The 17,810-nt window shown below is 39.7% G+C and overlaps 1 protein-coding gene across 1 annotated transcript in view; it reads right to left on the bottom strand.

Annotated features, from left to right (window-relative positions):
* The window catches only part of polrmt (polymerase (RNA) mitochondrial (DNA directed)), a 50,985-nt gene extending 33,409 nt beyond the window's left edge, over nucleotides 1–17,576 (bottom strand). The window contains exons 1-9 of the mRNA XM_063467270.1: nucleotides 17,409–17,576; nucleotides 14,556–14,654; nucleotides 13,563–14,419; nucleotides 13,076–13,209; nucleotides 6,829–7,015; nucleotides 4,880–5,029; nucleotides 3,016–3,183; nucleotides 2,442–2,612; nucleotides 497–736 (exon numbers count right to left, since the gene is read on the bottom strand). Coding sequence (XP_063323340.1) covers nucleotides 497–736; nucleotides 2,442–2,612; nucleotides 3,016–3,183; nucleotides 4,880–5,029; nucleotides 6,829–7,015; nucleotides 13,076–13,209; nucleotides 13,563–14,419; nucleotides 14,556–14,654; nucleotides 17,409–17,550 — 2,148 coding nt within the window. The 5' untranslated portion in view covers nucleotides 17,551–17,576. The remainder of the gene's footprint in view (nucleotides 1–496; nucleotides 737–2,441; nucleotides 2,613–3,015; nucleotides 3,184–4,879; nucleotides 5,030–6,828; nucleotides 7,016–13,075; nucleotides 13,210–13,562; nucleotides 14,420–14,555; nucleotides 14,655–17,408) is intronic.
* Nucleotides 17,577–17,810: the final 234 nt, after the last annotated feature.

Here is a 17,810-nt window from a genome sequence, read left to right on the forward strand (position 1 = left end):
GCCCCAGCAGGTCCCTGAGGTCTTGTGACCACGACTTGCTGGTTGTCCAGCATACAAGGTTAAAAAGAAAAGGTGACAGAGCGTTTGTATCAGTGGCTCCCAGACTCTGGAACTCGCTCCCTTTGAGTTTGAGATCTGTGGACTCAGTCGTTTGTTTTAAAAAGCAGTTAAAAACTTATCTGTTTAAACTTGCTTTTGGTTGATTTTGTTTGTTTGAGGTTGTATGTCCGTTTCTGCTTCTGAGAAGCACTTTGTGATTTTTTTTATCTTGAAAGGTGCTATATAAATAAAATTTTACTTTACTTTACGTTTCTCAGTCTGCAACGCAAAAAAAGGAACCTAATCAAGAGGATCTGTGTCAACCTTCCTGTTTAGTCAGGAATCTGTTTCATTTTTAAAAAATGCTTTAATAGAGTCTCCACCAACCCTAGGTTATCAAATCATGAGCTTCAACGATACCTCTGTGGAACAGACCAGGAGAGAACTTCCACTGTACCTGCCGGGTGCTGCGAAAGGTGTACATGTGGTAGAGGATGGGGATGAGTTTCCTGTCATAGGCTGGGTTCAGGATGTCGCTATTAATTTTAAGATTTTTAACCATCATATCCACCATGTACGTGCCAAGCTCCAGAGTTACTATGTATGGCCAGCTTGTCTCGCCCCCTTGCAGCGTAGGTCCTGAACTCTGCTCCATCTCCAGCTTCCACCACTGCTCCCTTGGAAGGACGTCATACACCTGCATGTATAAAAGGTTGGTTGTTTTAATTTTGTGAGGAAAGTGTGTTATTTTGTTAATACCTCAAAGACATAAATATTCAGAGTTACAACCATTTTCTAGTATTTTCTCTTTTATGAAAATTAGCATGACCAAGCTATATATTTGCTGGTTTTATTTGGTCTGCACGTATATCCTTGGTATTAAGTCCTGGACCCTCCAGACCACCACGACTGATGGAATGGGTACCCCACATGCCTGTCTCTGCATTTCTTGTTTCCGCTGTATCTAGTTGCTAGTGATTATAATTTCCACTGGCCCTGAGTTATTTCATCTCGTTCTGTTATTTCTGCTTATTCAGTGGCTAAAAGAGGAGAAGACTCAAACAAAGAACGCCAGAGGGAAGAGAAAATCAAAATCTTTTTACCAGGCTCTTAAAAACTGAGGAAAACTGAAATACAAAAGTATACAAGAAAAATTGACAAAAAAAAACCAAAACTGGTGAAATGAAATGAATTTAAAATAAAGTTTTAAATCACTACTAGTCAGCACTCATAAATGCAAGCTACATCGGTCGGTTGACTTTCCCAGAGCTTTGATCATTAGATGTGCAAACACAGGAAGCTGTAGCTTATTACTGCCTGCCAGGTCTCACGTCCACTGACTGCAATCACTGATTGGACCCCTTGACTACGTTTGTGCTTCTGGTGCCTTTTGGAGCACTTTAGTTGAATTATCTGGCTTCACTGTGTGCTACAGTCCAGAAAAGAAATTTGTGCTTTAGTTCTGAAAAGTCTAATTCTTGTTTTTTGTTTATTTGTTACTAATTAGCATAAATGTGCCTGTCTGCTGCAGCTTACTAACCCCGCTAATGCCAGCTAATACCTTAGCAGTCCACCCTCTCCCCCAAATATGAGGAGTTCTGGTGCCCAAATTTTAATTTTACGTGGACGTTTAATAATAAATACTCTACATAAACACTACTAGCCTTCAGTAACAGGCAGCGTTGCCTATTGTTTCTGACATTTATCTTCAAAATTGATCCTTGAACACATAAATATGTAAAGTGAGAACTTTGACAAGGGAGAATTTAAAGTAACACTAGCTGTCGAAACAACAATGAAAAACATTTTAATAGGCACCATTTTAACTACAAAGGCTGCATATAAAGTGCCTTTCATAAAACAAACACCTTAACTAACATCGAGTCTAACTAACTGGTGGACTATAATGAGCTCTTGCTCATTATAGTCTTGATGACATATGCATTTTCCCTGAGTGCTCCAGAACCATCAAAACAGTGAGTCAGTGACCCTGCCTGTACAGTCCCATTGAGGAAACACAGTCCTTCATTTTACTAAAAAGGAGTAAACAGCATTTCAATGAGTTCGAGAACAAGGTCGCAAACCAAGTTTACAGAAGTCTACAACATTTGGCTTCATAACATGAAAATATTGTAGTTTAATTGGTAAAACAAATTCAGTCTGGCTTCTGGGAAGTAAAATATGATAAAAAAAGAATGCAGTGCTGAGAAATGAAAGCCAATAGTCCACACTGGATGATAAAACAGAAGATTAGACTTTAGAAATCTGTATTGTGCTTTCAGATCAGTAGTAACTACATCATACTTCAGCCATAATATTGCAGATTTTATAAAAACTGCCATGCAGTACAGCATGCAAAGCATATCTCTTGCTAACAAGTATGAGGAGTTTTTTCTTTTTACCTTAGTATCTTTGGCCAGTAGGTCTGTGTAGGCATTATAAATGCTGCCCAGCTTTTCCACCGTCTGATTCTGGTGCTTCTGACGCACGCAGTACTTGGTGAAGATCCTATTGCCGAGATCTCGAGCTAAAATCTTCAGCGACTCTCCGCTAGGAGGCAAGTTGGCAACACTCTGGACAAAGGAACACAGTTAAAAGATATCTTACATTAAAAAACAATATATAAATAAATAAAAAACAGCAAATGACTGTTCAAGGCTTTTGTAAAGTCTTATTAGTCTAATGGGGAAAAAAGGGGGTTGGGGGGATCAGAGGGAAAGATTATAATGCAAACTGTGTTCTAGAATTGGTTCTCATAACCCTGCATATTCCCCCTGTACTGGAAGCAAAGATATCTGATGAAAGCATGTCCTGCTTAACTCTTATAATGTGATGTTTTGATTGCCATTGTTAGCTACTTGATTTGTGTTCTATGGTTTTTCCCATATTGGTTGTGTCAAATTACACAAACGCAACGACAAAAAAACAAAAGACAGAACATCAGTACAGATCACTGGGCTTGGTGGCTTGTATTACCTGTATCATGATGTCAACATACTCTTTATCTTCCAGGAGACACAGATACGGATAAAGGTTAAGTCTGTAGTCCCTGGTGTTGCTTTTTGCCAGGATCATTTTGCTCTCCCTTAAGGCCTGAAGAAGGATCTTCTGCCACTGTATCCGCTGCTTTGCCAACAGCTCTCTCTGAAAGGACAACACAACGGGATGTCATCAATTTCATGAAAGTGCACGATAGCATGAAAACCATAAAGGGTGAATTTGTTGAAGTTGTTAGGGGGAAAAAAAAAATCAAACAACAGACAAAAAAAACCCCAATCCGGAAGCCTTTATCAGATAACTACATGATCCAAATGGAAGATCATTTGAAATATGCAGTAGAAATGGTCATATCACACTGGACGGAAGCCTTGTGTCTAACATGACCATGAATTTCATTAGTTGTTTAAGCTTGTTTGGCCCAGATATATTCAAATGACAGTGAGAAGTGAGACTAGCCTTCTGAGGAAACACAACTGGGTCAGCACTTGTTTTTCTAAGGCTAAAACAGAAAGGAAGAGTCTGCTCTGTGTTTTCAAAGTCTAGCCTGTTAGAAATTGCAATTTGAATGCATCAAACTAATTAATGATCGATTAATTCAAGTGATTACCAAGCCACACTACTCTACAAGGACCTATAAAAAAAAGCTTTATGAAGAGAAGCGTGGAGCGGGCTGGCCCTTTTCACCTCCAAAACTGATCAACTGCCAACTAAGAATTAGCAGATGTATGGCTGCTATGAACCTGAGCAACATTTGACTCTTACATTACTTGCACTCAAGTTAAATGACTGCATGTGCATGTGTTAATGTTTTCTCTTTAGTTTGACTGAAACAGAGACCCAGTCTGGATTGTGAATAGAGGGGTGACTCTGCATTCTCCCCAGCGGCCTCCATTACAATACATTATTATTCTGCCCTGCCTGTCTGTAAATGCTTCCCGACCACCAGGGACTCTCTGCCTGCTTGCTTCCCACATAGCCCATCTGCAGAGACAGACGGCCCAGCCAAGACTGTAAATGCCAGAGTTCGTAAAAAGGCACACCACAGGAATACAATGTTTCTTCATCTAACCTGTCAAGGCTGCATGCATATCGTTTTAAAAATTACATCAGAGAAAAATAATTATATCTCAGTAAAACATTATAAATATTATCATAATTATACCAAAAAAAGCAGATTACTGCCAAGACGATACACATCCTCTACAGTCTGAATATTACACTGGGTGCCAGTATGCTGTGTTTTGCTGGAGATCTGTAGGTTTTTTTGTGGTTCAAAAAGATAAACTGTCAGCACAAAACAACAAGAATGCAATGTTCTTCCAGCAAAAATGAAACTTTTTTTTCATTCCAACAACCAAAGAAAGAGAAGGAAAAAGTTACTGTGAAACGTATCTTTCTTTAAAAGACATATACCACCACATGCTCACGAATGAGAACACTACTGTGGGTGTGGGCAACAAAATACATAATGTTTGCATTGAGTTTAGATCATATTAACTGCATGCAATCTATCCCAAATTATAATAATTAATTACCCATAACTAATATTAACAGAGCAAAGGCAACGCCACAAAAAATGTGTGGAACATGAAGACTGCAGTCAAGTTCATTTGGACATATCGCCTAACATTAACAATCGTACCACTGACCTGATCATGTGTCATTTAAGACAGCTGTGGGTTCTAAAACAAAACAACTAACCATGTGTCATTAATAGCTGAATCCTTTTCATTACACAATCCAATCTCATGAGCATCAGAGCACTTTATATGTATACAAAAAACAGTCAACATAAAGGACAAGCTGAAGACGAAAAGGGGAACTGAGTCGGTTGATTTACCATTTTCGCCATGTTTTCAGTGACGGGCTTGGCAGCTTCCACAGAGTCTATGGTGATCGTGCAGGCCTGTTCCACACAGAGCTGACGTTTAAAACGCTCCTGGAGATCCTCCTGTGTGAAGTCCAATTTTGGGTAGATGTGGTCCGCCCTCTAAAACATAACATGTAACCAAACATCAGACAGACACAAACGATATCTTGTACAGTGCAGATCTTTCTTGCCCTGAGCCTAACCTTCAAAACCGAAAACCCTAATGCAACAAACTCAACTCAACCCAGGCACCTGTCCAGCCACCAACATAGCCACCTATCTAATTCTGCTTCCATTTAAAACTCGGAGCTTCACCTGTGGCGAATAGCTCTTTAGGTAATGGCTCAATGGTATTGGTTACTAATTTTTATAGTGGTTTTATCTGAACGGAGAGAGACAGAATATAAACCAAAAATCCAGAACAAAAAAAAATACATAAAAGATATAAATATCCATATATTTGCATCTCATTCTGTGAAATAAGTATTTGATCCCCAAAGAAAACAGTACTTAGTACTTGGTGGAGAAACCTTCGTCACCAGGTCGGCCCACTCCTCTTTACAAGAACTCTCTAAATTTTTTAGGTTTCTTGGTTGCCGCTTAGCACCACAGATTTTGTACTGCGGTCTGGAGACTGGTGAGGCCACTCCATGATCATAATGTACTTTTTGGAATAAGTCTGAGCAGGAAAAGTGAGCTGTATTTAATACAGCAAGATAAGCAATATTAAAAGCATGGTTTTAAAAAAAAGTATGCAAATATAGGACACTTTCCCAATGAAACAGATAATTAAATGAGAGAATAATACACTCTCCAATGACAAGTAGAAACTAGATCAAACTGCATTTTGTACGATCTGAAGCTTTAATCAAAATCTCTTCTCACAGCAACAAACAGTATTTTAATTAGTCTGTGCTTCTGCTGCTCAAACTGAGTGAAAACCCTTGAGAGATCATTCATTGTGCCACTCTGTTATCAAATGGGCCAGTTATTTGAACAGCCTTTAAGCCCCTACGACCTGCCAAAAAAAGCCAGAGTCAGATAAATTACAAACTACCTTTATAAATGCATTAAAAGCCAGCAGGAAAGATCCGGTCACATTTGACCTTTTTGGCATATCATGAAGTGGCACAGTCCCACATTTACACTCATAGCATAAGACCTGCTGACCTTGCTACCATCCCTCTATTAAACACACACACACACACACACACACACACACACACACACACACACACACTAACAATAAGACTGAGAGGTCTAAAAGTGAATATGCTGCATGGACTGAGGCTAAAAATACTACAATGGTACGAAAAGCTGTTAACGAATTGTGTGAGAATCACGAGGAGTAGGGAGGTGGGAAGGAGGAGGAGAGGTGAGAGGAGGAGAGGCAACTAAAGCAGAGGACCCATTAGAAAGCAGACGTGGCTCACTATAAATAGAACAGTGCCTGTCTGGCTGTGAAGGGGTGACAATCAAATCTTTCGTAGTCAAGCTGGAGCCTTGTGACAGCTTCCCCAGCTCTGACGGTTTGACTGGCGAAACATGCAAAACAGTGAGCCTTAAAAATAATTCCTATCTGTGTTAAGTCACATTCAGTTTCTAAATAAATTCTTTACGTAATGCTTTTAAAGATTTTTGTGAACGCCAACTAAAGTAAATGCTAATGGTTAATTAATACGAAGACGCGGATTCTGTCATCCGACCATAAAAAAAATGCAGCGGTCACCATGATTTCCAACGATTTCAGTTTAAGATAATGGCAAGATCAAAGACCAGATGAACACGTGCATATGTGGATTAATTATTTAACTTCCACTATCTTGACATCAGCAGAAAAGATGGGCATCTAATTTTCCCATGTGCCAGCTTGTCAGTAAATAAGTTCGCTGATAAGAAAAAAAACAACTCTGTAATACCTCTGTGTAGAAGTCTTGAACCAGCAATGAAGAACACTGGCTTGTGTGCATGTTGAGCCTGGGCTGATACTCTGGCTTTACGATGCGTATGGCTTTTAGCAGCATGTCCCTCTCATCTTGCCGGAAAACACATTGGTTGAACAGATCATCCACAGAGAGGCCATCCTCCTCCATCTGGCTTAGACACCTGGAAATGCAGAAACGTACAGTCTGTGTGCCACATGTATATTATCTCTTAAAACAGGGTTTTACTTATGTAACATCAGTAGAGCTAAAGATACTAGTCAGTGGGACAAGCTGTGACAGTATAAAAAAAAAATGTAAAAAAGCTAGAATGCAATCATTTGCAATTAATTTAAACCCTGTTTTAATTTGAAAATACTACAAAGATAGTATGTACTACACAATATGTGTTAAAATGAGAAGATTTTTTTGAAGTGTGAAGAATATAAGCATATTTTAAATATGATGAAGCCAAAAAGTTATCACAGATGCCACAAAAGATTGGAAAGTTTTGTAATGCTTTAACGGCAGGTGGAAAATCTCAAGCCATCTCTGATTTCTTTATAGTTTGTTAGGCCAATGGGAAATAGGGGCAGCGATTTATCAAAATGTGCAAACATAGAAAAAAAATAAAATACAGCATATAAGCCAAAACAGAGTTTTTACAATTCTACTGAGCTTGAATGTTCTTCAGTATGACCAATTTTAACATTCCTCATCCTTTTCTCCCCAATTTCCCTCTTTAAAAAGGGCTTCTTCACAGCCACCCATTCACCCATTTCTGATGAGGCTTCAGCAAACAGAGTGGGAGTTGCAAGTTCGATTCCCACCTGGTATCCAGTAAGGGTCCTGGTTAGACCCCCCCCATGCTAAAACCAAGCCCTGGTATGGCGCGGCTCGGACACAAGCATTTCACTACATGTTCTACTCTGTATGATTGTATGTGACAAATAAAGGTTTTTGTTTCTTTAAATGGATCAACTCAGGTCCAGTGTCAGGTCTTTGCTGAATTTTGACTTTCTGATACTGTTCATCAGCTGTAATTAGGCTTTTTAACTGTTTAGTTTCCTCAATTTTTTTAAGGACACACTGCACACCATGCTGACATACAAGTTTTTGGTCAATAGCTCTTAACTAACCTCGTTGGTTCAAAAATGCTATTTTACATCTGCCAAACTGTGCTGTCTTTGGCATTTTTCATAGATTCGACTAACAAAAAGGAAACATAATGTTTTTGTGACAGGCTGATACAACAAAGTGGAAAAAAAGAAACTATGAAATTAAATTAAATTAGCAGAACGTCTGGCTCTGTGGAACTAAAACATCAAGAAATGATGGGTAGCTCAAGACCTTGCACAGTACAGTATAGGCTTCTCCCGTCCCACAAAGAGTCATCACAGTGGGTAGCTCTGCATGTTAACTTTTACATCAAAGGCCCTTCCTGACGCAACACCAACGGGGATTTGTGTCTCTGGCTGGAATCACACCAATGACCTTTCACTTGCCAAATGAATGTGCTGGAAGCAAAGCATAGTACTGTATATTTAAAAAATGTTCCTCAAACTCGTCGCAGAAGGTATTAGCACCTCTTCATTCCAACAGATTAGCCAGGGAGCACTCACAAAGCTAGCTGGAATGCCACTAAGAGGACACAAGAGGTAGATTTTCATTTTCAAAGGAGATTATGGTTATTATGATGGATCAGACCACAGAGTATGATCACAAGTCGAGTTTATATCATCTGACCTGCCTGCTGATGTGGGAAGAGGATAACTTAATTATATAACTTCCTGGCTCCTTGATTAATAAAAAAAAAAACTCTCTCTGGGATCATAGTATATGTTTCTTCTGCCCTGATCAAGAGTTGCAGAATATCAATTGAAGTATTTGCATTGACAGGCCTTCTGTCAGTCTCAAAAATATGAGTTTAATCAAGAGGCAGATGGCCACTGATGACACCAGTGAAATGTTTATTTAACAGAATCTCCTAGAGAGAGCGCAGACTCCATGACTGGACTACAGAATGCAGACAACTCCAGTGTTGTTGGAATATAAATGAGAAGTGTAATGTAATGAGTAGTCCATAACTCAGTTTGATATACGATGCCTAAAAAGGTCTGTGAATTAATATTTTCCGTCTGCTGCAGCTTTATTCCTTTATGACTAGTGCGACTCAGGGGTTAAAAGGTCTGAGTAAATTATTATGGATATGCAGTCCTATTAGATGTAATATTTAATTCAGAATCTGCATATGCAAACTATGAAATACATATTATAAAGTATTTTAAGCCTTGGATTCAGGAGAAACACAGCTACTATAAACTGTACAAATAAAAAACAAAGTAACAGACTATTAGTCCTGTGCATGCAGCATCTTTGAGATACTATTAGCTAGACAAAAAGTGATAATATTATTAAAAATAATGTACATATAAAATGCAAGTAGCATGTTTGGCACCAGTGCTCCCTTGAAGTTAACAACAGAACTACATGACTAAGCCAAGAGAGGAGTGAGGAAAACCTATTTGTCACTGACAACAAGGATAACAGAGCTCTACTTCACCCAGCACACCTTTTACTCAAGACAATTATAAATAACAGCACGTTAATTAGCAACTGGAGCAAACCCTGGCTCAGCAGTTTCCACCTATTGAGGCTCATCAGAAGTGCGCGGGGTTCTGAATGTCACTGATTAACAAACAAAAGAGGGACTGTAATATTACTCAAAAGTATAGAAATATTTTAAAGGAGGCCAAAGAGGTAAAAAAAAAAAAAGAAGAAAAAAAAGCATTTTCATTCATGCCTCAGAGTCTCTTGTGATGCAAGATGCAATTTTGTCCTGGGTAAATGAGAGAGCCCTGAACAAAGACAGGATTAGTCTGGGTGCTGGCAATGTGGTCCAAAGGAACAAAGAGGGCAGAGAGGTTGAAAGATAGAGCACAATCAGCCCTGTGACCGCTCTGCTGCACCTTAGGGAATATAGCGCTCTGGAGGATACAGGACTTATAAAGGGAAAATATAAAGGGATGAGAGTGTGTGTTTCAGAATGTTGCTGTGCATGTGAGAAAAAGACAGAAGAAGCACACTGTTACACTGAGGGCAAGGATGCTGCAGGAGAGACTTTGGGGATTTCAGTATTAGAAGAGTATAGCAGTTGGACTATTAAAAAAAGGGAGGGAGGGCATAGGGAAAACAGGGATTTAATGACAACAACAAAAAGTAGTGAAAAGATAATGAATAAGGTAAGGGAAAGAAGAAGCTGCTTAGCCAGAGACAGAGCGGGAGGGCAGCACTGCTGAACAACAATGTCATATGAGCATCAGCTTACAGTGATCGATGGACCAAGCAGATACCCACCGCCAACCCTAATGCCCTGCCACCTGTATCGCCATTGGAGCACACTGCCTAAGGTGATGTCCTCAGAGTCAAAGACTGAAGTGTCCGTGCTGTTCTGTACACGTTTTCAGCAAAAGCACGTGACATGACTAAGCAGATGAAATCTGGAAAAGTACTGATTACAGCCAGAAGTGACATGAGGGTTGTCGGTCTTGCGTGCTGCTCAGTAACATTCAATATTCATTATTTACTGTTAGTTATGCTTATGTTGGTTGTTGCTGTGGTTTCCCTACTGTGTTGTTCTCTTTTTGCTTGTTCTTTTTTCCCAGCAGGTGATCAAGCAGATTTTTTGTTTCTTTTCTCTCTGTCTCTCTTCCCCCTGTTTTTCTTTCCCTCTCCTTTTCTTGAGCTTTTTCCCAACTGTACTTGTCTTTCCTATCCCTCGGTCCTGTCTGTTACCACTGTAATAACTTAAAAGTAAAAAAAATAAATAAATAATAAAGATCAATCAAGTGGACCAGGATGACAAAGCTGTAATGATCCACCTGGGAAAATAATTTTCTGGGCATTTTTCTTGGCCTTTAGACAATAATTCTGATCGCTACAGTGCAGAACGGGACAGGCAAAAACAAAACAAAACAAAGTTTGCATGGTTGGAACAGAATGACCTTGGAAAATTCTTAAAAGCCTTAAGAGGAAGTTTGAGCAGGACATTTTAAAAGTCAATCTTTTCTGTATAAGGAATGATACCTGTATTCATTTATCATCCATGTTTCTCAGCTGCTGTCAGAATAACTTCTGTAGTCAGACAGCATTCTCATCAAGGACGCAGCATTTATGTAGCTGTGTTCAAACAGAGGCTGCATATTATAAAAGAGAGATAATAAAAAAACACAACCCCTGTGCTCTGTAGTTTTTCATCTGCTATAAGACTAATGTTAGGTTTATCAGAAAGGAAAAAATAAAATTAAATATGAGCCCCGCCTCTGCCTCGGCAGCGGGCCAGCTGCCTGCATTTTCTCCTAGTTGCTATCAAACAGGCACTGGTGCTGTGACAAAAAATTGTCTTCTCCTGAAACTGTGAGCTTTGCTTAGCAAGTTTATATTTTCTGAGTTTCATGCAATTAAGAAATTAAATTAATATAACTCTTTCCAGAAAGTTTTTTAAAGTGTTTTAGAAACCACATTTTTATTTGAACATAACAAAGACATGATGAAAGGTTGGAACTTGCTTATTCAAACTTATACAGACATTTTGAATGGGATGCCAGCAGCATCTTTTAAAATATTTGGGATAGGAATGACAAAGGAAAAATTAAACAGGGGATTACTGCTTAAAAATCTACAATTTAATAATCTTGTGAAAACAAATGGTGCATTTATAATCTACCAGGTAAAATATTTTGAAAAGATTCAAAGCAGCTAAAATTGACACAATTTAAAAGATAAAATCTAATTTTAAAAAAATTGAATGGGCTCAGAAACACTTAAGTGAAAAAAGTTTTTAGCGGGATCCACAAATGTAGTTAAAACAGCTGACTTTTGGTCCAAACTTTTTTAAGATGAAGTGGAATAACTTCCTACAGTGTAATGAATCAAAATTATAAAATGTTATTTGAAATCATGGATTCCACTTTCTCTTTGCTACAAAGAGCAATTCTCAGGTTCGTTATTAGCATACCCTTCAAAAGCCACCTTTGATAATGTATAGAGGTGTGCAGTAGTGCATAAGGCACATCTGTGAAGAAGCGACATATGCTGACATCAAGAGGACATTTTAAAGAAAGGCTGGTTGCAGGCTAATATCAATATATTCCACCAGGGCTCCGCAGTAAAAGAGTCCGGGTGCTAAGCTGACCTCCCTGAAGTCCTGATGTGTCCTCCAATATTAGCATTTAGCTGCATAAAATTTTTAAAAGGCATGCATTTTTGAAAAAATACATTTTTTTAGGGTTAGAGGTTTTAAATTATTTGCAAATAATTGCATATTGGTTTTATTTATATTTTAAATAGCATCCAAACCCAGCTTGTAGCGATCTGTCAGGATGACCCAGTTATTGCTGAGATGGAACTGGGCTACACACTGTCAAGATTGTCCTTGATTAATACATTTGCAAAATCCAAGAAGAAATTAACTACACTACAGTTACTATCTGTATGGTTCAGCTGCCTTGTAGAAATTTAATTAGTCCTCACCCAGTCTCATTAAGACTGTGTCAAAATGCTGCCACAACCAAAACAAATTCAAGCGACCTTGTGAGAGCAGCACTAATTAATAGAGAGATTTACAACTGACAAAAAGTTGAGGAAATTATAATAATGCCATGCTGGATTGCCATGGAAACCACAAAAGTGATTAGTGCAAGTAGAAGGAATACTGGTAGGTGTCAGCTTAATACACAGTTTTATCAAAATAAAGCATTCCTTTGTTCTCCGGTGACACAAAAGATGACCAAACTACAAAAAAAAATTATAAAACAATAACAGACCACAGTTCTTAGATGTGCATGGTATTAAGGAGCTCACCTTTGTAAAAACATATTAAGAGAATATAGGACATGCAGCTAGAAATCAAATTTTTTCAGCCCTGCAGGCTAAAGGAAAATGATTCCTTAAACACTACACAAAAAACATTCAATTGATGCTCTTAAAATGAGCAAGTATGTTACTATCACATCAGCAGAATGCACTCTGACAGAAATTTCACCCAAAAGTAAAAAGCCTGAGCTGATTATGACCCCTGCTGGTAAATCTTTATGTTGCTACGAGACCTCCATCCCACAGCAGCACAGTGTCAGCTCTCTTCTGAAATGTCACATATGCTGAAATACATGTGATGCAATGTGAAACACGTTGGTATAAACACACCTCTTTATGATCCCTGTGCGTGTGTATCTTTGCAACATACCTTGAAACAACCTTTGGGGAGCAGTTTGGGTTGCGACCCATACACTCCAAAGCAGCAAAGTAGGAACCAAGATTTGGCTTCAGACCAGCCTCTTCTAAAAGAATAAACATGCGGCCAATCTGATTTAATGTACCCTACAAATGAAAGAGATATAAGGGAGAGCAGTGAGCCTAATTATCCTGAGTCCATCATACCAAGCAAACAAGTGAAAATTAAAGTCAACAGAATTAGTGACCAATGATGAGGCTTAGTTTAGTTTCTTCAGATCATTATTAAAGGGCAGAGAGAATAAGAGCATGTTCAACTGCATGTTTGACCACAGATATTTGAAAAGGGCCCTAAAGAATTAAGTACCAGTGGGCCCATGGATCTTTGTCACAGAACATATTTTGACGCATTAAACTTAAAAAAGCACAAGCAATAAAAGTCATGTCTGAATTTCCTTTAGCTGCTTTGCTCATCTCCTGAATTTTATTTCTGAACTCACCTTTTTGGCCCACACCCTCATCATGATGTTGTAAACGCCTGTGTTGAGATGTTTTCGTCGACTCATAACTCTGTGCTGACTGAGCAGGAAATGATGTGCCCGCTCGATGTCCCCGGCAAATATACAGGCCTCCAAGTATGAGCAGATGCTAAGACTGATGTCCTGACACGCATTTCCCACACTGCCCTCATGCATGCACTCTGGTTTACTTGACAATGTCCAATGGCTTACTTGTTGATTGAGTCTCTTCTCCAGCTCCTCCACCTCAGCCAGCTCCTCGGCTGTGCCCTGAGGGTCAGTACCAGTCAGTTCAGTTCCCTCTTTTTCAAGAGCACGTGTTTTAGAGTCTTTTCGTTTCTTTTTAGATGCTTTTTGTGGCACGGTGGCTGCTCCTGCCATGGCAGTGGCAGCAGCTGCTGTAGCTGTCGAAGAAACTGCAGCTCGTATTTCATCTGACAGTTTTGAATGACCTCTGCTCTTTTTAACTCCAGTAGATATTGTTTTATGTGTTGTACCGGTGGACATCAAGCTGCTTTTGGTACCTTTAGATGATGTTGTTGGTAGTTTCTCTTTGACACATATTTGCATTTTTTGCTGGAGGTGCTGCTGTTTTTTAAGTTTGTTCTTCTTCTCTTGAGTTAGTTTTTCTATCCAGCGGCGGGGCTGAGATTTAAAGGAGCCTTTATCGCCAGTCTGTCCAGATTTAGGAATATCAGTTTTCTCCTGGGGTGTGCTTCTGTGGCCCTTACCAGATGAAGTACCTCTTCCATGAGAAGGCGCTTTCATAAACTGCACCTTTGCATGTTGGACATCTAGAACGACGTCAGATTGCAGTTGCTGGATTCTGGCCTCAAGCACTGAGAGGGAACATTACAAAAAATTTACTAAAGGAGTAATACAGAAAGCACCACAGTCTACATTAGCCTGTAAAATACTATAATAACATATCACAAACAACACAAAGATCTATAACTGCCATCTGCAGTGACATACCGTCTAACAGCTGAAACTGTTCCAGTGCGCGTTTCTTTGCTTCATCGGTCTTTGGAATTCTAGATGAAACATTTATGTTTTGAAGCTGCAAAGATGTTCCTATAAAACAAACAAACAAACAAATGATGAGATATTATTTAGGATCTTAGGCCTGGCTTTTCACTTTTGAAGGAATTTTGTTTATTGTTTAAGGATACAGACAACTACAATGCAAACATTTAGGTTACTTGTGTAACCCTGGTTCTCAGAGCAGCATCAGTGAGATGTCTAACTATGGAATATGCCTTCCTGCGTATTCCTCAGAAGCATTTATCTCACATCTCACCCCTGCCCACCCACCTCACTAATCTGAGCCATGGTCTGAGTAACCCCCATCACTTAGGCCACTCACACACAGACTCAATTCAGACCAAGTCTTTTCTTTGCACTACTTCCAACCACTTTACAACTTGTTCTCTAATGCGTGCCTTTCTCTTATTTTTGTATATATTTCTCTTGTTTTGTATATATCACTCTTAATTTTATATATTTCTCCCATTTGCTTTTTTATTCCTGCAGTCTACTATTTATATTTTATTCCACACAGTTGACCCACAATGTTGTTGTACATATACAATGACAATAAAGGGCTATTCTATTCTGTTCTATTCTGCCAATCCTGATTGGCTGTGCAACGACCAGGTCGAATAGAACCGTGAGCCCTTAAATTGCTTTCACTATTATGTAGCCGTTATTCAAGATAAGCACCTCTTCTCACTTTGCCCCAGCAAGAAACGCTGTCTGGTGAGACATCTCACTCATGTTACTCTGAGAACTGGGGTTACCCAAGTAACCTAAAGTTTTCATTCCTAGCATTTGTTTCCATGTCTCACTATGGGAAATGAAGACTCCTGTATTGCCAGACAAGCTTATCTCAAGCAATCACAGCAATAGCCAGTAGCTCAACTATCCAAAGTGAGGACCCAGTGCCTAGCACTGCTTAGGCTACACTGGAAACATCAAGCCTGTAAAACCGGAAAGATGTGAGAGGTGAAGATCAGCTTGCTGCTGCTCATATGTTCCGAATTGACACCTCTCTGAAAAGGGCCCCGAACGCTGCCAGACCACAAGTGGAGTGAGCCTCCAGGCCCTCTGGTGCCTGCTGCCCCAAACGTACCCAAGAGCAATCACCTACACAATCCATTGTGAGAGCCGCTGCTTAGTGATAGACGTGCCCTTATGAGGCCCTGCCCATGAAAATAAAACGCTGGTATTGGTATGGCATGGCTGGTATGGCATTGTCTGTCCTCACAAGAACGTGATGTATATGTAGAAATGGTAGGAAGCGCCCAAAAGCGAGAAACATTGCCAGAGGCCCCAGATAGTTTATGTGCAATTGCTGGAGAGTGCTGCATCAGAGACCTCTCACAGATTGCCCTTCGTGAACACCCTCCGAACCGGACGGGCCTGGATCCGTAGTGACCACATTTGGAGGCTGCACAGTGCCCATAGGCACCGCCTGAGTCAGAAAAGCTGGAGCGTAATGTCAGCAATGTCACCGTGTTACCAGTGCTCTCTATGCACCATGGTTCACAGGAGTCAGCCTGAGAGAAGCTGTCCCAGTGGTGAAACTCCTTCATAAACAGTCGGCCGAGCCAGACTGCCAGGATGGCAGAGCCGATCGGACCAATTAGCTAAAGGGATAATCTGAAGGAGATGAAAGTTGAAATTTGTCATACCCCAACCCGCCACCTTCCCACCAGCCCCCATTCCCTCGTGTCAAAACGTCAAAAATCCTGGCAATATTGAATTGAATTGACCCTGGCTGTATTTTACCTCCACATGCAAACACGGTATAAAGAAAGTATTTGCTTTTTCAGTTCTATGGTTTTACATATCAGGATGTAATAAATAATCATCTGACACTTACCAGCTCTTACAATTAGGCACACACAATCTCATATGAACAACAACAAATGCCACGTTACACTGTGTCATTATTTATTTATCAGAAACTAAGCCAAGATGCAGAAGCAGTGTGTTGAAAATCTACGTACACCTTTGCTTCCATTGGATTTAAAAAGGTAACTAGCAGCCAGCTGCTATTAATTAAATGCACCTTATTAACTGATCATGAGCAAGTGTGAGCACCTCCGTGAAAACAGAGGTTTTGGCTGTCAGGTGTGTGCTGACACCAAGACAATGAGGAGAGAAATCAGCAATGATCTTAAAAGGAACTGATCCTACTCCACTCTCTGCAATTCTCAGAGAAATTACAAAAAAACAAAGAGCTCTATATCAGTACCTAGATTGTTCAGATGGCATGCTAAATCTTAAAGCACAAATGAACTGAAGCAATGCTGCAAAGAACAGGGGGGCAGTATTCTTCTACAACGATGTGACAGGCTGGTAAAGTCGGATAAAAAACATTGCTTCAAGTTACTGCTGCTAATAGAGGTTCTACAAGCTGCTTTTGGCTCGATTTCTGTTAAATAAATAATGACACGTGTGGTGTGTCATGTGTTGCGCCTCATTTCAAGTTTCATTTACCTCATTTTAAGACCTGGTACGGATCAAATGCTTTATAATTATATCCTGATATGTGAAACCTTAAAATTTCGTTTACTTTAGTTTTACCATTACTGCACAGAGGAGTAGGTTCAACGTTTTCCTCAAGGACGAGGAGAGCAAAGCACTGCCAAGCTTCCGACTGAGCCCACACATCACCAGCAATATCTGAATTACTAACACGAAATCCGACAGGGAATCCCTGCGTTCAGTCAGCATACAAAGGCAATGATATACAACAAAGAGTCCCAAAAGAAAGTCGCCAAATGTGCGCCTCACATTGCAGTTACACTGTTGTTTTCTCACCTGATATCCATCTAACTGTGCCACCTCTCACCGACGCACACAGCTGACAGCAGTCCGCAAAAGACACGCGGACAGCGCACTTTTCAATTAAACTCCGACGACTCAGAAGTTTGGCAAAGGCACAAACTCTAAGAAGAGACATGTTGACATGTAATAACCGCGTTACTTCAGAACACTAGGCAGCCATCTTAAATGAGACCAAGCTAATCGCAAGGAGCGATATTCGCTGTTAAAGGCTCGATGAGTCGAGTGCAGACTAATCGAGTTAAGCGTTTTTGTTTAACGTATTTGAATGACCAACACTAATTAGACAACAACAACTTCTTCCCAGGTGATGTGTATTCATTTATTTCTCCCTTGAATATTTTAGAATTTTAAAATTTTATTCAAATTTATACTTTT

Source organism: Pelmatolapia mariae, linkage group LG23 (assembly GCF_036321145.2).
Source record: "Pelmatolapia mariae isolate MD_Pm_ZW linkage group LG23, Pm_UMD_F_2, whole genome shotgun sequence".
NCBI lineage: Eukaryota > Metazoa > Chordata > Actinopteri > Cichliformes > Cichlidae > Pelmatolapia > Pelmatolapia mariae.